We start from the raw sequence: 26,589 nt of genomic DNA, 5'->3' as shown, positions 1-26,589 counted from the left end.
TTCCCTGTCCCGGGCAGCTTACAGGAGCTCTGGCCGTCAGTAACGACAGCGGAGAGAGGGGCAGGATGCTGTAGCATCACAGCAAAGGGAACGTGCCGGTTTCGCACGGTGACGGCTCCGTACATACGTAGTAACTGAGGAGTAACGCCTTTGTAACAGAGACAACAGCATCGTTACGTATACGTCAGGCTTTTTAGAAAAAATTCTGATCAGTGCTTCTGCCCCGCGACCCGTCTGCACCAATACACACCCCTTGCTACGTCCACGGCAAGAAGTTGCAGTGCAGAATCAGTCCCAGCAGCCAGTAGGACAGGAAAAATCCAAGAATGCATTTGCTGAGGGGGGTGATTAATCTACAGTTCATCAGCAGCTTCACGATGGGGTTTTCAGAAGTCCCTCTCCCACAGGAACCAGTAGATTTACCTAGAAGAGACTTCTCGGAGCGAGCTGCCACAGTTTGATTATCAGTCCCTTCACTCTGGAGTAAAGGTTCATATTCTTGAAGCAGGTGAGCGGAGAACCAGTACAGGACGGGAGAGGAGGAGCCAAGGAACCGGGTCAGCACCTGAAGACAACAGGCAGAGCAGAAATCACATAAATTGCAGGTCTCCGACTGCAACCAGCCCTGGTCCTGAGGCATGGAAGGAGCCATCTATCTGTCTCAGGTCGCTGGTAAAGACGACCAAAATACAGCCCCAGTTCATGGTGCTAGGATTTATTACACTGAAACACCTCTCAGCTCAACCCGCTTTATTTATAACATTTGTGTAAGCAGTGAAGTGGTCCCCAGGTTTTGGACAAGCAGGGTAACTAATTGTCGTTCCTTGTCATTGTCCAGCTCAGGAGCTGGGCAGAGGCAGCAGCTTCAGGGGAGAATTGAATCTTACTCTTCAATTTTTTCAGTGCAACCCCCAACCCTTAGTGCCACCAGCTGTGTCCTAAAAAGACCTTCGAACACTTTCTAGGTACTGGTGACAGGCTCTGGATCCTTTCATTGCCATCCATTAAGCTCGGCCCAACATGACAATGACCCGGTATCATTGTCCTCCAACAGGCGATTAGCAGGGCTTGGCAAGCCTGGCCTTAAGCACATGTCAAACGCCGCTAACGCCAGCCAGACCCTTTGATCCCCGTCCCGGTGTCCTCAGCACACTGAGCACCTGGCAAGCTCTCTTCGAGAACTCTCCAGCAGAGAGCAGAGGAACTAACTGGCTTTGGAAACTCTCTGTGGAAGTAACTCCAAAAGAGGAAAGGCAAAGCTTTTGGTTTGCGTTGCCCTGTGCTGCCCTGCAGCTGAGACAGCTTTAGGCTGTCGCTGCCTCAGCCACCACGCTGCATTCCCCTGAAGAAATCACTCTTCTGTGTTGCTGTGAACATCCTACCTGCACGTGCATGCAGAAGAATCCAAACGCCAGCAGGACCGTGGCATGGATCACATACACAAAGACAGCGGGGCAGCAAAATCCAGCTCTTGGTTTACTCTCTTCTTCACTCTTTCTTCTCTCTAGACCAAGAGTTAGGCAGTGCCGGGGGTTTGCAATCATGTAGGTCCAGGCAGCCCAGGAGCCCAGAAGCGCGACAGGCAAAGCAAGCAAGAAATTTGGTACCTGTCTAAGCTCAAAATACCTGAGAAAGCCCACATTCCAGTAAGCATCTTGAATATAGGAATAGACCAGAGGGAACCGCTGGGAGCACCAAGCAGGTTTAACCCCATTCACGGCCGCCAGATGATAGCCCTTGTCCCGAGCAAGCTGCAGCAGTGGCTTGGGAACAGTCTGCTCCAGGCCAGCGCCAGGACCACAGAACCTCACGTAAGCATAATATTGAAATAAAGCAAAAGGCAGAAAAATCCCAGCACACGTCAGAACTGCTGAAGATGCCACACTAAGGAGTTGCTTCCACAACAGAGGGAGATTCCTTACCAATCCTGAACCCACCTGCAGCTGGAGGACAAAGCATTTACCGTGGGAGTACAGAAAGAAGCCAGCATTAATAAGCCCGTTGGCACGCACCCCAGAAGCAAGGGAGAAGAGCAGTCCACTGAGCCAGCTCTGCCCCTTCTCCAGTTGCCACATGGCACTGAATGCCAGGAAGGCAAACATGCTCTCTGAGTAAGCAGCTGCCATAAATACGTTGGCAGGGCTGACAGAAAAGAGAACAGCAGCAAGGAAAGCCACCCTGCGACACTGCAGCACAACGCAGCCCAGCTTATACAGGGCAGCGGCTGCCAGGACAGAAAAGAGAGAATTGAGAAGTACAGCTGATAGCAAAAGGCGGCTCCGCAAACGCAGCAGCCACTGCAAGGGCCACAGAGCACCCTCGGCCACGGCACGCACGCTCAGGGGGTACAGCGGGAAGAAGGCGCAGTTGTGCTCGTACAGGTAACCACGCTCAGCGATGAAGAGGAAGTGCTCTGCGTCCCAGTGCGAGAGGCCTCCCAGCAGCTGCTCCAAGAGCAGGTCCCACAGGCCAGGCTCGGACAGGCGAGGGGGAGAGAAGGCGTCTGCAGCGTGATCTGGGATCAGGAGGTTAAACAGAGCCTGAAAAAGAAGAGAGGATTGAAGTCGAGCGGAGATCCTCTTGTACCTTATGGAAAGCACCAAGCAGGAGGAGGACTCCTGGGTTTCAAAGAAGGGGACAGGAGCAGCACAGAAGCCAGGCTGAGAGGCTTTGCAGCAAGGGACGCCTGTAAGCCTGTGGAAAGGTCCAAATGCAATCTTTTGGGGATTTACACCTAAACTGAATAAAGCTCTGGAACATATCCAGCAAGAACCCCTATGGAATTGGACAGGGAAAGCTGCTCGGCCCCATGCTCAGGCACATCTAACTGCGTACGCTCACACCAGGTACTGCAGCACTGGTAAGCCTCCTGTTCTACTGAATTTGGCATTATTGTCCCAGCTGACGTACAAGGGAGAGGAGACAAAACTAGAGAAAAAGATTTTCCCGGGGCAAACTGATGCAAAAGACAGCAGCCGATTCTAGGCCCCGTCTCTAGTCTCTAAATCACTCCATCACCTCTGCAGCTCAGCATGCATTAAGGGGTCTGCTTCCCGGAGACGAGCAAGCAGAACGGACACACCTCTGCCTCCAGGAGCTTCTGGTGCTGACCACATTTTAAAACGTGAGAGCAAAACCCAGAGAGTTCATGAGATAGGAAGTATGCAGCTTAATGCATTGTAATGTCATTCCAAATGAAAATATATTTAAAAAAACCCCAAAACCCCAAAAACCTCAGATGGTAAGTTTTGTAGCTTAACTACATGTAGATTGGGATGATTCCCCTGCCATGAATTCAACACTGGCAGAGAAAAGAGAAAAGGCCACGCTGAACAAATTGGGACTAAAAGAAATACAAAGCCGCCGTTTTACCATGAAGCACACATCTGGTCTAACCAGGCCTCTGGCATTTGTAACACAGAGTCTTTCATCTCAGCTGATGGTTCCACTCAGCCCTACCCAGTGGTGACTGGGGCTGCCAGAACCTGCCAGCTGGCTAGTGGCCTGCTGTTTGAACAGCTTTCTCAGGCTGATGTTGTTTCAGGAGGGCCACGGCTAACAGCTAGACTCTTTGCTGGCTGTCTCGGTAGGCACAGGTAGGATGGAGTGAGCAACCAAGCTCTCCCACGCTCAGAGAAGGATGTCTCTGGAAAAGAGACTTGGGAGGAATGTGCAGGGGGAGATTATTGTTCCTCTTCTGTGGATAAACAGAGACTTCAGCCTCTTGTGCTGCCAAACTGGCCTCTTGCAACAGTGATGTGAAAACACAGTAAGTTATGTAATTTTACTTAACAGCAACCTGCCTCCCTGGATGCAGCTGGCCTGTGGGTTCTCCAAAGGAGAAGATGATTTCCCTATCAAGCAGAACCAGCTAGCTCATGGTCCAGAAGGCAGTGCTGAAGAGAGAAGCCCTGGAGCAGCAAACAACAGACGTCGCAGCATCTTTGGTTCAGAACAGGAGACTTGCCTGCAGCAAAAGTGTCAGGGCTCTGCAGCATACTGCAAACCACACGACCTCTCGGAGGTGGGGGTCTTGTCTGTTCACCAGCTCCATTCTGAGCTTGGAAGTTGCCTCAGTAGGTCACTGATGCCCAGGAAATTCTTCCTCCGGTTTTGGAAACCTGAATTGGTAAACAGAGAGCACAGACACAGAAAGGTATTTCTGGCTTCAGCCATGTTTGTAAATTATGCGCCTTTATTTACTGTCAGGGACTTCAAAGGGCTGCGGATCTCTATGAACAAGAAAGTCACTCATGAAAGAGATCATGGATCTGGGAGATGACGCAGAAGACCTCTTTGATATTGCTCCTATGAAAGAAAATTTCCCTGACTTCTTAACCTTGGCCAGGATGCAGAAGGAGAGAGGTTATAACATGTACTCTCAGCCCATTTCTTACTGGGCCAGTGTAAATACCAGAAGCAGACAGGCTCGTTGGCCTCCTCAGCGGCTGCCTCAGCAGAAACACCAGCAGCTCAAGCCAAGCTCTGCCAAGCATCTACACACACATTCAAGTTCCAATACGCTGAATGGGATTTAAACCTTTTTCTTTTTTTTTTTGAGTAGAGACAGAATTAAAATGTGGACTCCGAGCGTAACATCCATGTAAGCGGTTTGTTGACTGGGGCTCGCAGCCGGCCAGGCGCTGCCAGGCACGCTCTCTCCTCACTCTCTCCTGCTCTCTGCCCTGCGTTTGCCCCTGGGAAGCCAGAATGGCTTTATTCAGCTGCCTCCAAAGCACCAAACCCACAAACTCCATCAGAGCAAGGCTAAGGTGTCTTCTCAGACAGGCAGGCTTCTCCCCACCCCTTCCATCAATCAGACAGCATCTCCAAGACGTGACACTCGCACCACTCCACCCTCACCACCTGCAGTTTTCCAGTATTCTGGCAGGGGTCCTGGTCTCCACAGTGAGGGCATTTGCCTGTCAAGCAAATTGCCCATGCTAAGGTGGCTCTCGTCCACCTCTTCCCTGCACACCTTACCTGCAAGATTTAAACTGCTTTGTGGAGTCTCACTGCTTTCCTTTCTGTATATTCTGGATTGACATTGTGGGACCAGCTATGAAAACTACTGGCCCAGAGCCACGAACGGCAGGCAGTATCTGTTATGCAGCGTTTTAAGATAACACATTTCTTCCGTTGGTTCCCCAGCCACCAACTGCTTTTCAGTTTGAGAAACAGAAGACCCACAGCTCTCGCTAGGTTCCAATGACACCACATCCTGCACTATTTCCCACCTGCCATCTTTCTGATCCAGCGCCTTACAGTACATAAAGATCCCCAAACTGATCACCTAATGATCTAAAAACACGCTGAGGTTTTCCTATTACCATTTTACTGACAGAGAAAAAAAACCCGGCAGATTAAAAACTGCATGAGAGAGCAGAAAGCAAGTCATCAGCAAAGCAAAAAACAAGATCCAAATACGCTCATTTATAATTCCAGTCCCTAACCACAGGATTATGCTTCTTATTTAGCCACATACAAAAGTTTTGGGGTTGCTCATATTCTCCTCTTGCTCCAGAGCATTCACAGCTACAGACAAAGCAACTAGTGGGAGGCACATTCTCCTGAATCACGAAGCTGCAATGTTATTTTAAGAGAGGGGATACTTCAGCCCAGCTGTAAATTCTATTAAAGCGCATTCACAGCTGCAAATCCTATTAAAGCACAGCAGCAAAAATTGTCCCAGCACTTTAAATATTTTTTTAAAAAGCAGAGAAAAAGCCTCGCATGAATGTGCCAAGAAGGCTCAAAGCAAACAGCTTTAAAAAGCCTCTTCCTGTCACGATGCAGCACACCTTGTAACGGAAAGCAGCAAAGTCTACAAAAACCTGCAGCCCACAACTACCGTTCTGGTAGACAACACAGCATCAAGAGCTGGAATGTCTCTACCTTGAAAAGTGCTGCGTGAAAGAGCACCTGCACAAACGGAAAAAGGACACGAAAAGGCAGAAGCGGGTTAAAAATGTTTCAGCAGAAAGACGCAAAGTCTTAATTAAAGGTGTCTTTCCGCGTTCTGCGTTCCCCTTTGCTCTCAGATAGGAATTGTGTTTTCCTCACTCTGGAAACAGCGCTAAAAAAAGGACGCGTGTACGAACAAAATAGACGCTGGGTAAATTATCATGTAAATGAAAATATGACTTCGGCGAGGTCTGCAAAGATGCAGTGGAGACCGATTACCACCCGGCGGCAGCAGGCACTCGCCACAAAGGCTTTTCCTCCCTCTGCACGCCCGGCAATCAGCTCCTGGCTGGGGTACAGGATTCCGGTTGGGAAACCTACTCCCGTCTGCATCCCAGGAACACTTGGAGAGCAACACTCTGGGCACCTCTTGGTACTTCTCCAACCTGCTGTCAGATTCAAGATACTCCAGATGTATTTAAAAACCCATTCTAACCAGGACATCAAAGAAATACGACTGAATTTTGGAAATCCTGTTTGCCTAGCGCTGTTTCTGTGGGCCTGGGAGCTCCCAGCCTCGCAGCTGTTTTCACTCCTGCCCGGTTTCAGCTGCTGGTCCAGGGGGCTGCAGCCCCAGCACTGCTCTGCCTGCGTCTGAATGGAATTTGGAACATTTGTACCCCTCGCACCTTTTGTAATGGCTCGTGGGTGTGAACAAAACCCACGCTGGATCAAAATGCAACCTGACTGCTCAGCTCGAGGCAACGGACCTGCTGAGCAAACACCGGAGCTGTGGGTATTTGGATCAGGTCCGAGCCAAGAGCGAGAACATGCTGCGGTCGCTAACCTGCGTGTTTTCACGTCTGCCTTTGCTATTGCACGCAGCAACGTCACAAATCCCGCTCCATAAAGCACATCCCCACACAGACCAACTATCGGGTGAGACGCTGGCGACTCACGCTCCATTTCTGCTGCTTCCTTCAGACGGCCAAAGCCGTCGTGGCCGGTACCTGGCGTTTAGACGGACAGAAGTGAAACGTGGGATGCTTTCCCTTCACTTTGGAGATAGGACAGGCTGGCAATTTGCCAAGACTCCAGCAGAGGCCGGATGACGGTTGAAGCGCTGAATAGGGATGTTTTCAAGATTAGGTCCAGTTATCACTTATGTGTTTGTTACTGGGTTGATACGCGAGGCCATACGGGACCGGCCCCCCCTCAGAAGCACGGGAGGGCTCACCCGGGGCACGCCGACATGTCCCAGCCGCCATCACCGGTCTCGAGGCCTCGGCCCCGGCCGAAGGAACCGGGTCTCTTTGTGTCTCCCGCTACCAGCGCGGCCGCTCCGAAGGGCTGGTTGGGAAAATAAAACCAAACCCCAGACGACGCCCGGTGCCCCCTCCCCTCCCTCGGACCACTGTCCCCATCAGCCACGGGCATCGTGTGTGTCCCCCCCCCCGGTTTCTACACGGCTGGGACCCCCCAGAGCCCCGGTACGAGGCCTCCCGGCGGTTCAGCTCCCCCCGCCGTGTCTTACTACGTCCGGTATCAGCACCGGGGCCTGAGGTGACACCGATAGGCCCACCCAGGCCCCCGGGCCTCTGTCCCGGACCGTCCCCTCAGGGGCTGCGCGGGCCCCGGGGGAAGGTGGGGGGGCGCCCCCGTGCAAAGGGAGGGGGGGGGGGGGGGGGCCGGCCCCCCCCCCCCGCGGCGCGCGCGCGGCCCCGCCCCTCCCCCACCTGAGCGCCCGGCGCGCGGCTCCCGCGCCGGCTCCATCCCGCCGTCACCTCCCCCTCCCCCTTTCTCCCCTCTCCCCGCTTCCGGCCGCGCCTCTTCCGGCGTTGCGCGCGCCTCTTCCGGGGCTGCGCGCAGCGTCACGTGGCGGCCGGGTGCGTGTGTGTTGGGGAGGAAGGGAAGGGGCGGGCGGCGCCATCTTTGTTAAGGGCGGGCAGGGGCGGAGGCGGTTATGGCCTCCCCGGGCCTCCCTCCCAGGGGCTGAGGGGATCAGGCGGTAATGGCCTGCCTCGCTGGGGCACCTTGTTCCAGAGGTTAGTCCCCAGCCTCGCCCCTGCCTCGTCGTGAAGCGTCAAATTGACCTGAAAAAACGGAACGCTCCCCACCACAGGGGCGACGCTCTTCCTCAGTCGCAGACACATTTTAATTACCTTCCTCCATGGAGGCGCAGGTGGTGGAGGAGGTGGCGGGCCCGGTGCCCATCTCACACCCTGGGGCTGCCTCCAGTGCCCCATGTCCAGCCTGCTGCGGCGTGTCCCTCAGCTGGGACCCTCGCCCGGCCTGGGGCCTGCGCCTCGGGTCAGAGGGGACGGATTCGGCTCCAGCCGCAGCTTGGGATGCAGAGCGGGAAGCAGAAGCTGCCCTCCTCCATGCAAGTCACGGCCAGCCAGGAGCCCTCACCGAGAGCAAGGCGTTACTGCTGGAGACGCACCAACACAAACCTCAAACGAAGCCGCGCGGCGGCTGCAGCAAGGGCACGGCTTACACGAGTCTCTTGCCAAAACACATTAAGCAACATCACATAACAATAGCCTGGTAATAAGTGCATGTTATTATATTAATTACTTACTATTACAAGAGGGTGGGCAGGTTTCCCTCAAGATCTTGTCCACGTGATGACAGAGGCATCAGATTTTGCTTTCACCCTAACCAAGCTCACGCTACGCTTAACCACATCGCAAGCCCATGGCAGCACGCCGTGAGGTCTTGCTGCTGGTGCCGGCACGGCAGCGCCTGGGAAAGACAGCAGCAAGTCTTTGTGCTTAAAACAGACATGAAGTGACACCGTGTATCTACTGCAGGAATGAAAGCGAATCAGCGTTGCCAAACAAGTCCTTAAGGGAGACTCCCCGAGTGCTTTTAAACAGGGCTCTGGCTTGGGAAGAACTCAAGTTTTCTCCCTTGCTGGTAAAAATGGGAAACGGCGGAGTGGTCGGGGCCAAAGAGAGGCGTTTTAAGGAATGCCTGCAGAAATGGAAAGCTTTGGCTATGAATCAGGTCAAAGCATCAAGGATTTGCATTCTGGGCAGCTGAGTTTGAGATCAGGTGTGGCTCTCAAAATAGCCCCTTATTACAAACTGTGAACACTGCTTGCTCTCATTTTCCTAATTTCTCATCTATGCTGTTTTTCTTTTAGCCATTTTAGAAGTGCGAGAGGTGTATGCGTCTGCGTGCATGCAAGCGCTGGGGGAGCGAAATTACTCCCCTCAGATCAACTGGTTGTATAAATACTGGTAAAATGGGTAGTTAATATCACTTGTGACTATTCTTTCCCTCCCAAACGTAGCATTCATTTATGATTAAATTCACCATAATGTGAACAGAGGCTGTACAAAAGCTGCTTATGTTCCTTTCTTCAACCTTGCTGCTGAGGTCCTTTCTGTTAAAAAAAGTAAGATTTTTACATTAATTTAATCAGACTAAACAAAGCTCCTGGGATACGGAACTAAATTATCAGAGAAGTTGGTTTTAAATCAACAACACTGTCGCAGAACGGCGAAGTCCAGCAGGATTCTTATCTCACAACCTGGTTTCCATTCAGTATTTTTTAAAGCCAAGGAAGCCCAGCACCATTCCCGTCTCTTAAGAAATCCATTTTAAGGACTCTCCTTCGCCAGGCAAAGAGCACCCGCGATTCCTGCTGATAAACGCTTTTCAGAAAAGAGTCAGCCTGATTCTGGCACAATTACTTCTAGGAATACAACTAAGGGAGGGCTCTGGGAACTGAGACCTTCCTAGGAGAGGACGAGCGGGATAAAACGAGGTGATTTTTTGAACAAAAATGACATCTGCCTTCAAAAAAAAGCTTCTCCTTTTTCTTTTAACTAGCTCTTTTGCTTAAACGAGCTCAGTGCAGTTCTAGCTAGCCTGCTTCTATCATCATTTGAGGACAAAGCTTCAGGCTAAATAAAATACCCATTTACTAACCCATGAAAATGTGCAGATTTTCATATAAGGAGCCTGAACTTTGGCCATTTGCTGAAGGGCATCACAGCTCTGTCCGCTGGAAAACCCCGTCCTCTGAAGGAAGTCAGAGTCCACATCGCGGTTCCAAGAAAATGTGAAAAATGCGAGGGGAATGAAAATTTTCCATTTTACAGAGCTGAAAGGGAACTGCCTCCCTTCCGAGCAACAGTCTTTTTCACCCTGTGAACTAAGTGTCTCTCTGCCATAGCTTCACCTCACGCTGCAAATCCACTCCTACCCGAGCCTAAGCAGCACCAAGCCAAAACTCCATGGCTGGAACAAGCCAAACAACGAAAGCAAAGCCAGACCACATGGCTTTAAGCAGGTCTCCAGAGCAAGAATGGACTTTGTCATCCCCCGACACTGGGGATGTACCATGCAGGACCTTTGAGGTCTCTGTGCTGCGTGGTAAGAAGGAGCTGACCTACAACATCACGTCTACAAGACCTGACAGCACTGAAGTTACCTCTCCGTTCTGCTAATAAAAAAAACCCTTACAAACATCTTACCAAGATTTAATGTACATTTATTCTTAACACGTGGAACATATAGTATAAAGATTTCATACTGAATAAATGATATTCATTAAGCCAAAAAAGGAAAAAAGGGAGGAATTTACATCAAGTTTTTAGCTACATCGTCTGAAATACAAATATGCAGAATTCATCACTGAAAAATCTCAATTGTGTTTCTTCATCAGGAACTTCAACTGAACCTAGAACTTTTTCACACCTCGATTAGAAAGAAAACAAAAACAGGAAAAATAAACTATAAGTTGATTGGCTGCTGAGACAGCAATGACTTTATACACAGAGACCTGTACAGCATCCTCCAGGGAGGGATGTCTGGCAAGAGATTAAATAATTGTGTCTCGCTTTTGCAGGTCATCAACTCGTTAACTCGTCATACTATAAAGGGGTAGGGAAAGGGGGACAAAACTGCAAGGAATCTTAGGGTATGTGCAATGTACAACGTCATATATATATACACACGTGGCAGCATTCAGGCTGCAGCTAAAGGTTAAAACCAGTTCTAAGAGGTGATCTCAGGGTTATTCATACAATCAAGGAGGAAGAGAGAAAGAGGTCAGGGTGTTGTAGGTTCACACATGATACTTTGGGGGAAAAGCCTTTTTTTCTCCTCAACATTAACTAAAAACATTTTTAAAAACTACAGCTTGCTGCTGATCCAGCGTTTTTTTTTTTTCCATGTGAGACATTATTACAGTATGTTTACAGTTTAAGGTGTACAGTACATGAAGTTCTACACGCTACTGCACAGGCCTCTCTTGGACAAGGTCTGTTCACAACTGGTAACTTCTTGGTTCCTGCAAGATTGTGAATGTACAACGATAAACCACACAGAGTTCAGCAGTCACTTTTGTCCTTCAGAGTTTACCATTAAAAACAGTTATGAAAGTGGTGCCTGTCAATGTGATAACACGGCAAGTCGTTTTCCCCAAACTCACTGTAAACGACAGTAACTTTGGTTAAAATAAAAAAAAGTCTTCTATGTAGACAGAACTTTGTCTCCTTTAATAAGGGATTCAGGACAAATTTGAAGGGCAAGGGAAGGGGAGAGGGAATGGGGACATCTTTCCCCAAGGGAGAAGCAGGACAGCGCAGGGCAGACAGTGGATTCTGAGGTGGTTTTGCATAAATAAAGGGCAACAGTCAGTTTCTAAGTTCTCCACTCACGCACACGCACACAGGGTCTCGGATCCCACAGCTGTCATGACTGGCCAATTAAAAACAGTACATCACAAATAACTTGTGAAACCAAAGAGTTCATCAAAGGCGACACGGAGATGTCCAACAGCCGCGACTCGTATAACGTGAACTCCGAGTGGTTCTCGTCCACCTTGGCCAGGGCGAGCAGCGCCCGAGCAGCTCGGCGCATCATGTCCACGCTCGTCGACTCAAAGGGTGGGTTCTGCATGTGCATCAAGCCGGCCTGGCTCTGCTGGAACTGCGTGGCGGCCAGGCTGTCCTCCAAGAAGCCCAGCAAGTTGCCAATGCTGCCCTTCTGCACAGCAATCGCTCTTGCTGCCAGGCTGTCCCCCTGTGCCAAGTTGGCCAGTAGTACCACAGCCATCTCTCGACACACCGGGTTCTTTCTGTCACTAAGGAACCGCACCATGGTGCTGTACAGCTTCTCCAAGCGACTGAAGGGGGGAGTTGCAAGAATCAAATCCACGTTGTTGTCCTGGATGCTGAGTTTGCTGAGTGTTTCCAAAACCAGTCTCTGAGGGGAGAGGACCGCATTGGGCCCCAGTGTTGGGAAGGGATCCTGGGCCTCTGCTGACGGACACACTGCCCAGTGGAGGAGTCCATCCAGGATAGGCAAACAGATGCTTTCCGGGTAAGGGGAGAGGTCCAGCTGGCCAGAAATGTTGGCCAACGTGACCAGTGTATTTTCACGCAGCATCTCCAAGCAGTCCCACCACCACTCCACCTTGTTGCAGCTCACCCCTTGGTCCTGCTCCTCCTCTTTCTCATAGGTTAGGGGTGCCTGTTTACGTTCTGGATGCTTGTGGTGTAAGAGAATCAGTTTCCCTAGAATCAGCAGCAGCCCGGGATGTTTAGACATTTCAAAGTCATTGCCCGGCACAAACGATAAACTCCTGATGATGTTAGAGACACAGATGCAGCGCTTCGCCAGAGAGTCCTGCCAGTCTAGGAGGGTGCAGAGGGGCGTCTCGTCTTTACTGTGAGGTTCGTCCTCCAGAATTTTTATATTTCTGTGGCTCTGAGCTGGACTAATGCCAAAGGGAAACTTGCTGCTTTCCTTCGCCGTTTCCAAAGCTTTGACCTCTTCCTCCTCCCCTGCCAGGGAGCCCGGACGTGCCGAAAGCATGTCATCCATGGTGGCAGTTATCCTCTTCTCTGAGGAGCTGTCAGATGGAGGAGTCTCTCCTTCCCTAGTGCTCAGGTTGCTCTCAGCTGCTGAACGTTTCCTCAAGACAGAGTTGCAGGAAGCTCGTTTATGAGTCAAAGGTAGCTCCGTCTTGCTCTCAAAGTGGGTCTGAATGTGCTCGGTGGTATCTCCGCCACCAATCCGCCAGTGCAGCAGCCCGCTTTCAAACTCCTGCACTCGCCCCAACTTGTCTGAATAATCTACCACAAATGGGTCATTTTTCTGCACGACCTTGACTGGAAGCTTGTCAAATTTACTAACTAGTTTTTCCTCACTGCTCTCTAGAGGTGCTTTGTCCTTGCTTGAGAACGCAGCCTCCTCCTCTTCCTCATCCTCTTCTTCCTCCTCACAGTTCAGGCTCCGTGGTTCATCATCCTCCTCCCCTTCTTCAGGAGAGGAAGCTGAAGATTTGCAGAACCTTTCGGGATCTAATAGTGTTCTTTGCCCTGGGTCTCCCACCTCGTATTCCTTTAGGATTCCGAAGATCTCGATCAGGCAGCGCCGGAAATACTCCACCAAGAGTTCCAGCAAGCCTGGCAGCTATGAGGGAGGAGAAAAACAGGAGGGGAAGGAAGGAAGGGAACAGTGATCAGAAAACAACTTGGGCCAACACAAGCAACTGGGAAAGCAGGGCATAAAGGGCTAAGAATTTACGCAGTGCTGTTAATTAGCAGGTTCTTTTCATGCTGGCAATAAACTGTTTGCCAAAGAGAGCTTTCCGTCCTCTGGGAAAAGGAACAAAGACAAAACCAGATGCTGACCTTCAGTATCCAAGCCACCCCCCTCCACACACACATACCTGGGCAAACACACATATGCTCTTGGTTGTCTCTCCCCTCTGGTTCATACACAGGGAGGTGGAGGGCAGCGCTAAGCCAAACAGCAGTTACAGTACTGCCAAGCAGTTTTTACAACAGCCACGGAGGCACATGGCAACTAACTGAGAAAAGCTGGCCCTCCGGATGGGCATCCCAGCCTCCCTGCGCACTGTCCCGGGGAAAGACAGAGCCAGAGGTGGGTGAATACCTGCAATGCAACCATCTTCTAATCTTTCATAGCACTCTTGCTGCAAAGTCCATTACGGCCTCCCCACTGTTATTCACTTCCTCTGTTCCGGAGGCAATACATCTCACCAGAGAGCAGCACACACACGCTTGCGCACCAACAACCATATAAATTACATGAGCTAGTAAGGAACCAGCACACAGCTACCCAGACCCCACGCTCTCTTCCGACCTGGCATGCTCCACAGGTACAGGGACATCGGGGAGTCTGGCCCTACAAGGGCACAAGCTGCTTGTTGCTATCTCGCTGACAGAAAACCCTACAAAATTAGCACTTCAAAGACCTGCATCAGAGACCATGTGCACCCACCTGGCTGAGGTTGAAGGTCATTATGCTGTTGTCATCATAGAGCAGGATGTTTATGGTATCTAAGGCCCACGTACTTTCAGCTAGTAGCCCGGACTTCAGAGACATCATCACTCTCCAGGCTTCAGGAGTTCCTGTAACATAAACACATGATACTTCCAGCTCCTGGAGTTTAAAAACAAAAAGGAGATACTTGATACTGCTTTTTGGATCCATGAAGAGCAGAGCCTGTTCGAGATATGTACAGACTATATGTACCAAATGCCAAAATGATGTCTGAAAACACAAATAACCTGCAAAAATGTAATTCTTTCAAAGCCAGCAAAGCCCTGGCAGCACCCATCCCCTCGACAAGCATAAGCGGAAAAGCAGGAGTTTCCTCTTACCAATATCTTTTGCTGTCAGCCGTCTCCTCTGCTTCAACACAGGTTGCGTAGCTTCTACTGATCCCGGAGGGAAGGTGATGTCTCGTCGGATCATGGGAGGCTGTACAGCTGCTGGTGTTATATGCGAGGCAGGGACAGGTGGTCCTGCCTTCTGCATTTTCATCCCCGAGTGCAGGAATGGAGATTTACTAGGAGAAGTGCGATTCTCCAGAGGTCTGGGCAGAGGTGCTGGGCTGGATACCTGAGGAATGTGATTCTGCATGCTAGGGGGGGTCTGGTAGTTAGACTGGGGGGGCCTAGTCATTGGGGGCACGGGGGCAGAGGGACCATAAGGAGGTTGCCGGTTCCCGTGGGAAGGCCATGGTCCCTCATGGTTGACCCTCTGGTCTGAATGCAGAATTTCATCTGTTCGAGTCACTCCGTGATAAGCAGGCCCCTGGGGCGCAGAGCCAGTGCTCTGCCGATTCGGATAGCTGTACCCTATTTCGTTGCGCCCTTGCCACATGGCGCCTTGCTGCGGGCCCTCTGGAGTAGACTGTATAGGACCACCCATCATCTGAGGAGGCATGTTTTGCTGAGCATTGGAGCCTGGGGGAGCCGAGACCCTGTCTCTGCCAAATTGGAATGGGAACTGGTTCTGTGGCCCTCCGGCAGATCGGCGGTCAGCAGCAGGGTATGTACTCCCATACTGGTTATACAAGTCCTGCTGCGGAGACGGCTGTGCAGTTTGCTGCTGGCTCGGTTGCTGGGTCTGTGCTGGAGGCAGCTGCTGCTGCGTCTGCCCCTGCCCGGCACTGTATGGTACGTTGTATATCTCCCCTTCATGTCGCTTAGCAGGCGGGCCGTAGCTACCATCCATCGGTCGCTTGTAATTCTACAGGGAAAATAAAAGCATCGGCAATAGGAGATTATCTACTTAGAAACAAGCAACCCAAACCTCAGTGGGCAGAGCTATTCAGAGCCAGAGGATATGCCCCACGGCATGGCCTGCAGGAGGGCAAGACTTGTCTCGTTAGCCATATCCAATGTGAAGTTGGATCAGTCTTTCAATTTCACAAGCCAAGACCAATTCCTTGCGGCTGGCTGGGTAGTTTCCTTGTGGATTCTACAAGGATGCCCTGGGGGCAGAAGTCTGCCCACAGAAAGGACTTTCCTGTAGAAAAGACTCCACTCTACTATACGTTCACTACAAGCCAAACCATGCACAGGTACTTGCTTCCTTTCACATCCGAGAATTTTATCAGACCTTATTTCTCTTGCATTTCCCAGAAAACAGAGGTTTCTGCTGAAGCATCAAATAAGATGCATTAGAAACTGTGGTACTTCCTGCTTCTTCCTTTCCTGTAGATTTCAAAACACATCACTGAAAGGAGCAAGAACTATTCACCCCCCCTTCTTCTTTTAAGTGCAAATGGAGAAAACAGTCAATTGCTGAGACAAAATTAAAATCCAAGATCTCTCTTGCCTCCAAGGATCTATGCTCTAGCTGCTACACAGTCTACTCAGAAGCTCCACGGTCATGACTGGCTTCAGATGGAGCTCTAGGGCTTCAAAGATGACAAGTACCAGAGTAACTCGAACTCTTGGCTCAGAGCCCCGTGGCTCTGGTTGCAGAGCCAAACTGCAGAGCAGTTGGAATTATTCTTAGCACAGCTCAGCGAGTGCCCTCTCCATACTCTCCTAAACCAGAAGACTCAAAATTATCTGAAAAAACATTATGGGTCCTGGCACTGACACAAAGAGCAAGTAATATATAAGGATTACAGAAAGAGATATATGTTCATTCAAACTCTGTCCTGAAACAAACCTGATGTTCTTCAGAACAGCAAGTAGGAGGCAGTGGGGCAGTGGAGGCAGGCCTGAAGCCTTTGTCTGCAGGCTCAGTAAGGCCAAGACAAAAAAAAGCCCTGGATTGTGCAGAACGATCCACCTGAAACAGCTCCCCAGAACGATGAAGGACTTACTCCAAATAAACTCATCTGATCACTTGGACCAAAAGTGTTACAGAAACATGATGGGATTCAGAAAGTTCCAGAGGGGCACAGAAGCCCAGTAACACTTCCTGATCTCCTGCTGCCTGACCAGAGCACGGAAGTCTGCAAACTACACAACCTCCATTCTCAGAACATTGTTTTGCTAAGGCAACACTGGAACTGCTAATTAGAACTTACTTAAACTATTTGGAAACTGGGGAAATAAAAGCCTCCTGTATAAGGTACTTAATTCTACACATTCATAAAGCAAACACACAGCCCAAAGAGTTTTTACTGTCCCCTTTTCACAAATTTCACAGATAAAACTTTTCTGCCTCTCAGTTGAACAAATCAGAAACTTCATGATAATTTACCTGCTGTTGCTGTTGATACATGGTAGTTTGCTGGCTAGGGAAGGGGCTGCCCGAGGATGTGCCTTGAGTGGAGAATTGATTGCCATAGGAATCATGTCTGGAGAAGAAACAGATGTATTACTTGTCTGATCAGATGCATGCTTCACTTTCACAGTCTCAGAGCTCTCTCACTGGGAAGAGCTGTTTGTGGCAACACCCTGCACAGACCTTTGCTGCTGCTGCTGCTGCTGTGGGTAGCGGCTGGGAGAGTACATCCCCGATTCAGGGGTGGAAGGCATGATGTTGGGCTGCGGAGTTCCGGTTGCTAAGTTGCCCTCGGGTCCCATGCCGGGCTCCGTCCTACAGGGAGACAAAGAGAAAAGCCCCACACATCCACTTAAATTCACCCTTGCTCCTCAGATGGAAAAGGAGGATCAGTAAAGTCACAGTAGTGAAGAGAAAGTAATCATTTCACATGAGTGAAGCAAATCAGGATCTCACCAGGTTCAAGTACCCACCTCACTCTGTCATAAGGACCTCCGTAGGAATAATGTTGCCGCTGTCCCATGGCCATGTTACCCATCCCTGGACCTGCAGCACGATTGTAAGGGTCACCCATACCACTGTTGGGGCCCTGCCCTGAGGACATGAAGGGATCGCTTCCTGGAGCTGAAATATTGAAAAAAGGACCAATAAACGTGTCTACCTCTGCCTTAGAAAGAAACATCCCATCTTCTGGGGAAGAAGGGCAAGTAGAAGGTCTCCTACAGCACCTTCCAGCGTACAGCCAGATACAGGGATTAGTACTCAAGGAGAAAAGGGAGAGGAGCACACAAAGACTTTCTTACCTTTCCTCATACTGCTGTAAGGATCTTTATTTGGCTCATAAGACATGCGACCCATCATGTCAGAGGTATTCATGCTGGGCTGGTACCCTGGATTTGGAGTCATGGAGTTCCGTTTCTGGAACGTAGGATCACTACCATCTGCAAAGGCATCCTGAAGGCCCACTGAGTTACTCCTGATTCAAAAAAACCCACAGACACAGGATTATAGAGGTCCACAATGCTCCTCAGGATACTCTTCCCCACATGTTCCCTCTCAGGTGTTGCTATCCCCTAGAAGGACCACAGTCATGCTCCCCCAAGAGATGTATGAAGAACTGCCCTCCTACAATACTGTCCTCAGACCCAATCCAAAAGTAATGATTATTCACACACAGATGCAGAGTCAACAATGTTGCTGAGAGCCATTAACAAAGGAGCAAAGCCATGGAGCCCCACCAAAACAGGTACTCAAGTCTCCAGCCACCAGTAGTAATGTCCCAGAAGTGACCTCACGTTCACAGCTTGCGTCCAGCATAGCGGAAGAGGGTGCAATGGTTTTGTACCTGATGCCTGGCAAAGGGGGCATCTGACTGTGTGGCGTAGACGCTGGAGTTGGTGGCTTCAAGTCTCCTCCTTCTGCCATGGAGCTGCTGGTGGACTGAGGTGTCTGAGGACCCTGCATTGAGCCTGAACCCGCTGCAAGAACAGAAATGTTGTGTAAGCAACTCTGCACCCTACAGATGCAACCCAGAACTTCCCAGAACATCAGCCTCAAGAACAGAGAGCAAAGAGTCCTTCAAGAAAGAGACAGATTAAATATGGCCAAAAAAGTACAAGGAGCTCAGCATTACAAGGACATACTGGGCCAGACTTCCCAGAAGAACCATGTACAGTAATCGAAAGCTGAGAGGATGCGTTCATTTTCATTATGCCCTCTTTCTTAACCACATTCCTTTTTACACACCATGCCACTACTGTGGCACTGTGTCATGTTGCCCAAGCTATCTAGCTTCAAAGGTTGATGCTCTACAGCGCACCATGCGGCAGGGAATACGGTGCTTCCTGCCAAGTGACAACCACTGACCCATCACCTTCGCACTCTTTCTACCCAGAAAGAAGGTGGGTTTTAGTCCTCTCCTGGAAGTCTCACAATCTTTCTAGTGATGGAAACTCCAGGATGCCAGCTGAAGTCACCAAGTAACTGTGAACAAGGCTCCTCTGTCTGCTCTGCCCTTCGAGAGGGGTTAATTCATGCAGGTTAATTCAAGCACCACTCCCAAGGATTCCTGGAACAGGGAATGCCGGAGATGCCGGATCTTTCACTGAATGACAAAACCTGTCCAGCAAGTTCCCTGGCTCTGTAGGGGTTGCTTTACGCTACAGTAAGCTTTCACCAAAAATCCCAGGCCATCATGTGTAATCCAGCTGTGCCATGAGCTCTAGGAGCTCTCCTCTGCCCCTGGATCGCTGTGACACTGTCAGCTCTCAGGTTCATACGCTCCTCACAGCTGGCAAGAGCTGAACTCTTAATTAATGTTTCCATTAGTTACCATCCCCAGCACCCGATATCCCTCAGCTTCAGCCCTGCTGGTTGATGAGTCATTCCAGCTATTCATTAAAATCCTCCGAGGTCACGTCCAGGGCATGTTTGTTTACACCCCACCTTCCTGGCACCCTGTCCTCTTCTCCAGGACTCCCTCCCAGGCCAGGGAGGTCTCGGGAGAAGGAAGGGCAGAGGCAAGCTCAGCGGGGAGTTTCATTCATGGGCCCTCCCCGCCTTTCTCAGTGGCGGTTCAGCTCCGCTCGCTTCCCCCAGGAATTCGTTGCTCCTCTTGGTTTGTAATGCTGGCATCGGCAGGAAGAGGCCTCGAGACATTCCCTGCGTCGCTGCCATTTGGTGTTTGTCCCCACCCCCTGCCGTCCCTCCCACTCACAAATTTACACACAGTTGGAGCTGGGCCAGTTCCATGCTCTGGGAATTAAAACCCAACGGCAGACTGATTACGCCTCCCCAGGGACATGCTGCAGTTTGTGAGCAGGAACCCAAGAAGGTCTGCAGGAAACCCGTGCCAACTGCCCACGAGGCAATACCCAGTCCACTCCAGCCAAGGCCTTTCTGTAAACACTTTTGGTTTTCGAGGGTTATGAATGCACGCTGCATGGAAACCAGCTCCGGCAGCAAGAGCTCTACCTAGATGACTGTCCTGCAAGGCCTTTAGATGCTCTGAAGCCTCAAGAAGTGGTTAATGGAGAATTGTACAGTGTGATCCTCATCATTTACAAAGTTATGCAGTAGTTAATTTGACAGAACAGGCTGAAATGAAGTGTAAGCCAACAACAACAGGTTATAAAGTCTGCAAGAAGAGCAGAGCACGTGTGTCTGTGTGGGATGACAGAGCACTTCATCTGAATGATGGGACTTCAAAATGCCCCACTGTTGTCCACTTGCCTTTCAAACAGGGAAGTTATTCTCCGTAAGGGTGCTTTGCTGGGAGACAGACCTCTATGGGTGCAAGTCTGGAGGACGCTGCTTCAGCAGGCCTTAGCAAGCCTCTGGAACAGTAGTGCCCACTGGGACTCAATGCTCCTTTAAGGCTCTTAAGCCTGGAGCTGGGGTTGGGAGAGCTATTTGTGTCCTGCACCCTCACAGTTCCTGCCGATCCAGGGGAGCAAGAGAGAGGAAGAAAAGCAAAGTGAAAGAGGAGCATGAACATGCTGAGTGATACAGCTTAGAAGGATCAGAGCAACCAACCATGCTTCACTGCTGCCTCTGCATATTCCTAGTTGCAGGAGTCTGGAGTAAGACAAGTAGAGAGAACAGTTTAAATAGAAAATACAGCACAGTCCTCACATAGCAGGAATCAAACCTGTGGACTAAGTCAACAGAGCTGCACAAATGTGCAGAGTTTGGGATAGCAGCCCCGCAAATTCCTCCCACTGATGTGCTGAAGCAAGAGATCACCTGTACCACAGCCCAGAAGGCAAAGTCACGACCTTCACATAGCACCATATTAGCTAAAACAAAATAAAAATTGGTGCACCATCTAATCCATTCTGACAGGCACCTAGTGCTACAAAAAGTTTTCAGTGCCTTCCTAAAAGTCTCAGCCCTCTCCAAATAAACTCCAAATGCTCTTAACATCTTTGTTCCACTGCCTAGTATCTCAGGGGGGCAAGAAAGAGGTTTTGGAAAGAAAGTGGGGATGGATTTGTGGTCTAGTTTAAGTGGAATTCAGACACCACTTTAGACAGAAGTTTAGTCTAATGACACAAAAGTTGCTTTATCTCGCAGAATACACCAAGGTTGAAGCTACACTGGGACAGGTTTCCTGACTAGTGAAAAGACATGATTTAGTTCTTTAAAAAAACAACACTCTATAACTGAGAAGACAGATAAACGTAGTTGCCAACAGAATATTCGGACAAGCATACTGTCGATCAAGAGCTTAGCAGGGCTGAGACACAACTGCAGTACAATCTAAAAAGCATTCATTATTCCACTCCTCAGGAGTGAGACAAAGACGATGCCAGGTTTCATAACCAAAAAGGCTTTTTTTGCAAACATTACAGAAACATCAAAGCAGACAAAGATTTTATTTCACCTACAAGAATGGGCTTCTGACCAGAAAGAGCATCTGAAGGTTTTACTTATATAAGACAAACTGGAAAACTGAAGCTGTAAGGGTTGGCAAGTTCAGCAGCAATTCAAGCAATGAACTCAATGCAAATGAGACAGAAATGATCAGACTTTCCAAAGACGAAAGAGTACAACATGCACTGCTAGCCTGGATGTTTTCTCCTTTTTTCTTCTCTCTTTTTTTTTTTATGTTAAACAAATCTGAATTGAACACTGCTTAAATATTCAGAAACTGGACCACCTCATCAAATTTGAAACAACAGTAGAAGTTCATTTTAAAGGGCTTGATTTCTAGAGCATCCAACTTGTAATAGGCTTACAAAGCTCTCTGTCCACAAAGCCTCAGAAAGTCCTCACTGACTCCTGCTGAAGACAGAAAGAACTAGCTCATGAGGAAGATGAGTGCACACCCACATCAAGCATTTACTCCCAGAAGGTAGCACTTGCATAGTCAAAATGAGCACAACTCTTCCAGCAAGTTCCCAAAGCTCAGCAACAAGGGCTGCTGTTAGAAGTGCAGAGATCACCTTGTAGGGATAACTCAAGACTTCTCTCCCCACCAGATTCTCATAAGGCAGTGATGTACTAGTAAGCATAGAGGTATGTGTATTTTCATGTTTTACTTTTTCTTAGACTTACTACAGAGGTGGGACACACAAAAACTGAACTACCTCAAGCAACTTGACTTATTCCCAGTACCATTCACTCCCCCATTACAAAAGTATTTAATCTACACAACCAGAGAACATCTAATTAGAAACAGACATGGGGGCTTTGTAGAAGTTTGGAACCAGTCTGGCCCACAGCACACGGAGTCGGGCATACAGTGCCAGAGATCCTCTGGTTCAAACATTCATTGCACACCTTAAACCAGTGTCTAAACTCACCTGGAGATGGAGGCTGTATCTTAGTCTGAGACTTCTTTGAATCAGCAGCTGCAAAGATATCTGGAGGGGGGTCTTCACCTCGCTCAATCTTGCACTCAAAGGCATAGAGACACTGGATATACTGCTTCTTCAAAGAACTAGCTGCACTGCTGGATGTGCCCACATTGAGATTTGTGGCTAACTCACGCCATTTCTTGTTTTTGTTGACCTGCACAAACAAAGAAGAGGCTCTGAACTCAAAAACCCAGCTACTTCTCAAAAAAATTTTCTGGGGAGAAATCAACACTTCCCAGCTAGCACAAAGGATGCAGTAAGGGCTAAGCAGAGCAGATACAGTTGTGTTCAAAACCCAAAACTAGTAAACCCTCTTCCCCACCCACAAAAAACTTTTGGAACAGGGACAGATTGCAAATCAAGTTAGTCACGAGGTCAGTTGACAATCAGATGCAAAGACAAAGTGTCACCAATCTTTGAACTGGACAAAACATGGGGAAAAAAAAAATCACTTGAATTGAATCTCACTACAGACTATTCTCAACCAGACAACAGGAGAGCAGACATTTGGGTCACTTAAAGGATGTTGGGTCTTATAAGCATTATTTAAAAAAATAAAAAGAAAATAAACACAGCTAAATGGAAAGTCATGGTTTACATCTAGCTACAAAGCTGACTTTAAATTGTGTTGCCCATTGGCTTGCAACTGCCAGACAGCAGGCAGCTCTGAATACAAATACCCAGTCACCACACTGGCTGGTGGATGCTCACCTGAGTCAAACCCCCAATCTCTTTCACTGAGATGTAGAGCCGGTAAAGGTCCAAGGGTTTCCTGCCTACTGCTGGGAGATTTGTCATGCCCATGGCCTTCTCTTCAGTAAAGGCCAGGTAACGATCTACCCAGATCTTCCTCTCAGGCTCACCACCCAGCTCATAGAGTTTGGTGATCTTCTCATTGGTTGTAGTAGAGGAACTGGACTTCTAGGAGAAGTAAAGAGATATCAGGACTGAGCAGCACAAAAGCAGCTAGTTCACGTCCGAGATGGTTTCAAAAAAGCAGTCAGATAAGAATTCAAAGTTCTGCTGTTATATTGAGAAAAGGTTTATATTAGACCTACACTAGTCTCAGATCAACGTCAGGCAAGTATTATTTGACAAAGGTATCACAAAACCAGCCGCTACTCAGGGAATTCGTAGAGTATATATTTTTAAAAAGTGAAGGGTTTCAGGAATGCTACAGAAACCAAACAAACCTAAAAGAGACTTTGCAGAGAGCCATCTCTTTAAGACATCTTTTGAGGACTTGTCTGCTAAATATATGAGAAAACACCTAATTCAACTGCAAATGAGATTCCCCGTGGCTACTGCAAGTTAGTCTCTTCTCTTACCCAAGTTGTAGATGCCAGATTAGACTGTCACTAAACACTGCCAAAGAATAAAAATAAACATGCCTCAAAGAAAAATAAAGATTAGAGGCACCTATTTGACGAATGTCTGCAAGGGGTCCCCCACAAAGACCATCTCTCTTCCTTTGCCTACTGACTGACAGAAGTACAGAAATCTCCTGCTACCCAGATACGACATAAACTCCCATACTGGTTTGCTATCACTGGCATATTGGGATCCAGGAAGACTGATGTGGAAAGGCACCACAGCAATTTCAAATACAAGCTTTCAGTTACGAAGTATGAGTATCACACTAGTTCCTACACATCTGATTCACTGAATTGTCTGAGGGTCTATTTAGAGGTAAAACCTGTGGACCTGCATCTTGCCTTGCTTCCCTCAAGTCTTCTGAAGTAGTACATAAGCATGTTATTTTGTCTTTCACCACCTGGATCACACACACTTGGAGTAAAGGCAGAAATGGTTTTGGCATTCCACATGCTTCCTTAAAAATGAACTTCCAAGGTAGAAGTGAACTTCAAATCTGATGATGTTGTAGATGGACCCCTATACCCAAGACTGAGTATATTCATTAACACAAGATAATCCTTGAACAGCACAGACCAGGAGAACAGAACAACCCTATTTGTAGCTTCTGGCATTTCCTAGCCCACGAGTATTTAAGTCCTTGTTCATCATAAATAGAAAGGCAGGTGCCAGGACACATGAGCAGCAGTGAGAGATCTTCTGAATCTTCTCGGAGACTGCTGGTGGTACAGGTATCAAACTTGCAGAGCTTTTATTTTCTTTCAAGTAGCAAAAGAGGAGACTACGGGCTCAGAAACTGTTTTTTTTAGTGGTTCTTTTGAAACTGGTAGCAGTAACGCAAAGAAAAACAGTCCCCGAAGAACTTGTTTGCCTCCCTCTTCTGGCTTTAACACAGGATTAGTTTGTTTGTGAAACAACAGTAACACTTAAGTGTACCACCTCCCAGCTGAGAGGTGGTAAGTGACTAGCTCCAAGTCTACACCAGAAACAAACTCAGGTTTGTTCACACTTCTTTTGGCAGTTTCACTGTGGCAAGTGATATTTCCTAATATTAAGTTGTTTTTCAAGTGAAATTGATTGGTCCCGAAGGACTGGGAAATGCTCCCCTTCTTTTCTGAACAGTTTATGAATCCCAGCAGTAAAACCCTCAATTGTTTGAATTTTCCTGATAAATCCTGAAGAACCTCTTGGAACCACTGCCACAGTTCAAGCACAGCCAGGGCTGGACACATCAAGCATAATTCACATTGCATCTCCTTACACTGAGCACTTCAACTACATGGTCTTTACCTTTACACTTCTGATTCAAGCAACAGTCTAATCAGCTATTTGTAGGATCTGGGGACTTGGATAAAGCCAATCCAAAAGGCATATCTGTTCAGGTACCTTGTCCCCAGTTAATAAAGCCAGGACTAGCCCACATTTGAAACGAGAACATACAAATAAGGTGTGCCAGGCATCTGTTAGAAATTCTAGATAAAGGCGAGGGGGAGGACATGTGAATTCTAATGGAAGAGTCCCTTTCCTGGCCTTACTGAGGGCTAGAGGGTCTCTGTAGGGGATGGCACAGTTCGGGCTCCGCAAGAATACTATTATTAACGTATGTAGGTATTTAGTGGTTTATTGCAAATATAGCCAGAGCCTACTCTAAAACACAGATACACACATTTCGAGACACTTATGTCTTTAATTACGCTCCAAAACATAACACATCCCAAAAGAGGATATCCCACTCACTCGGCACACTTGTGAGTTAGAACTGTGGTCACAAGTAGCAGTCAGATCACATACTACTACAAGGACAACCATGCTAACAAGAAGCCTGTTCAGGGTGAGGAGGATGAATCAAAATAGCTTTCTCTCAGGAACCACGCTCACTACTAGACAGATGCACTGTTCACTCCAAGTTAACATGCAATGATTTTATTTCCCTGCATGCTGAAGAGGATGGGAGTCATTAAAAACAAAAACCAAAACATTTTACCTTTGACTTGGATTCTGCTTTTGGCGTCCCATCTGCCTTATTGTTCATTTTAGTTGCAGGTGTTAATTTGACATCCCCAAGACCCATCATTTCAGGGCTTGCTGCCATCCCTAGGAAATTAAAACAATCTTTAACACTGATTCTCCACCCAGTACAATGAAATCAAGGAAATGCCTAATGGTCAGCACTGGCTTACCTGCAGAGTTGTTAGCCATATTCCCACCCATCGGATAGGGTGGGCCCTGGGGGTTTATCATGCCAGCCATGCTGTTAATTCCCTGTCCATAAGGAGGTCCAGTGCCCATCATTCCCCCTTGATTCATGTTGGGATAACCAGGAGGCCTAGAGAAGACAAGGAAGAAACAGACACTTACTCCAAATACTAAGCATTAAGATCTTGTCTTCCAAGGAAGCAGGTTTGCTAAAAGAAACCTTCTACAAAGGAAGTGGAGAAGTGACTTTCTCCAGCTCAATCATCCAGCAAAAGACCAAAGATCAGGTGCTGTTTTAAAGCTTAGCAACCCTAGAGCCTAAGTCTCATTCTCAAAAGAAAAGGGGATGCAAACCATTTAAAAAAGGGACTTCAGTTCTGCACATTTTCATCCTTAATCTTATTCTACTACATGCCCAAACTGAACTTCAACTCAGTTGTTAAGTTGCCTTTACAGGGAAGAACAGATATGCAAATAATGCAGCCCTGTGCATTTAAGTGAGAATCCATTATTTGTATAGATGAACAGTGTAGTGCTCCAGCCACATTTAATGATTTTTCTTTCTTTCTTTCTTTCCTTTGTGTTACCCATACAAGCTACATTATTTTACCTGTATCAGAAAACCTCATACACAACTGCTGCTCAAACTTGTTACTCAAAGGCACAGGCTTTGATGCCTTTATTGGCATTTAGGAACTTGGCCTCTTGGCAGTCATAGGTAACATCAGACAGC

The 26,589-nt window shown here is 48.5% G+C and overlaps 2 protein-coding genes across 5 annotated transcripts in view; both read right to left on the bottom strand.

The window, feature by feature from the left end:
• Nucleotides 1–180: 180 nt before the first annotated feature.
• Nucleotides 181–7,701, bottom strand: PIGV (phosphatidylinositol glycan anchor biosynthesis class V). 3 transcript variants are annotated; one of them, XM_049820973.1, is made up of 5 exons: nucleotides 7,641–7,700; nucleotides 6,752–7,027; nucleotides 3,968–4,121; nucleotides 1,383–2,540; nucleotides 181–565 (listed from the first exon to the last, which is right to left on the bottom strand). In XM_049820973.1, the coding sequence occupies exons 3-5, from the start codon at nucleotides 4,052–4,054 to the stop codon at nucleotides 257–259; spliced, it is 1,554 nt and encodes a 517-aa protein (XP_049676930.1). In that variant the 5' UTR covers nucleotides 4,055–4,121; nucleotides 6,752–7,027; nucleotides 7,641–7,700; the 3' UTR covers nucleotides 181–256. The 3 variants fall into 3 exon arrangements, with proteins under 3 accessions (XP_049676930.1, XP_049676929.1, XP_049676931.1); XM_049820972.1 differs by lacking the exon at nucleotides 6,752–7,027 and having other exon boundaries at nucleotides 7,641–7,701; XM_049820974.1 differs by lacking the exons at nucleotides 6,752–7,027; nucleotides 7,641–7,700 and adding an exon at nucleotides 7,142–7,515.
• A 2,686-nt stretch (nucleotides 7,702–10,387) lies between these two features.
• Nucleotides 10,388–26,589, bottom strand: part of ARID1A (AT-rich interaction domain 1A) — a 61,394-nt gene continuing 45,192 nt past the window's right edge. Inside the window, exons 9-20 of one of the 2 annotated variants that reach the window (XM_049819926.1) lie at nucleotides 25,841–25,986; nucleotides 25,645–25,754; nucleotides 22,998–23,207; nucleotides 22,233–22,440; nucleotides 18,272–18,404; nucleotides 17,730–17,902; nucleotides 17,400–17,550; nucleotides 17,110–17,241; nucleotides 16,903–16,999; nucleotides 14,556–15,429; nucleotides 14,173–14,303; nucleotides 10,388–13,338 (exon numbers count right to left, since the gene is read on the bottom strand). In XM_049819926.1, coding sequence (XP_049675883.1) covers nucleotides 11,614–13,338; nucleotides 14,173–14,303; nucleotides 14,556–15,429; nucleotides 16,903–16,999; nucleotides 17,110–17,241; nucleotides 17,400–17,550; nucleotides 17,730–17,902; nucleotides 18,272–18,404; nucleotides 22,233–22,440; nucleotides 22,998–23,207; nucleotides 25,645–25,754; nucleotides 25,841–25,986 — 4,090 coding nt within the window. In that variant the 3' untranslated portion in view covers nucleotides 10,388–11,613. The remainder of the gene's footprint in view (nucleotides 13,339–14,172; nucleotides 14,304–14,555; nucleotides 15,430–16,902; nucleotides 17,000–17,109; nucleotides 17,242–17,399; nucleotides 17,551–17,729; nucleotides 17,903–18,271; nucleotides 18,405–22,232; nucleotides 22,441–22,997; nucleotides 23,208–25,644; nucleotides 25,755–25,840; nucleotides 25,987–26,589) is intronic. The other variant, XM_049819927.1, reaches the window with a different exon arrangement.

This window comes from Accipiter gentilis, chromosome 17, assembly GCF_929443795.1.
Source record: "Accipiter gentilis chromosome 17, bAccGen1.1, whole genome shotgun sequence".
NCBI classification, from domain to species: domain Eukaryota; kingdom Metazoa; phylum Chordata; class Aves; order Accipitriformes; family Accipitridae; genus Astur; species Astur gentilis.
Note: the sequence above shows the minus strand (reverse complement) of the source record. Positions and strands in the feature narration are given on the sequence as shown.

Bases quoted from the DNA above. Each gene is read 5' to 3' on its own strand.
- PIGV (XM_049820972.1), bottom strand. From the start codon at position 4,054: ATGGAGCTGGTGAACAGACAAGACCCCCACCTCCGAGAGGTCGTGTGG. The intron at 2,541-3,967 runs GCAAGTCTCCTG...CTTCTTTTTCAG, and splicing joins CCCTGACACTTTTGCTGCAG to GCTCTGTTTAACCTCCTGAT. The intron at 566-1,382 runs GTAGGATGTTCA...TGTTGTCTTCAG, and splicing joins TCTTCTGCATGCACGTGCAG to GTGCTGACCCGGTTCCTTGG.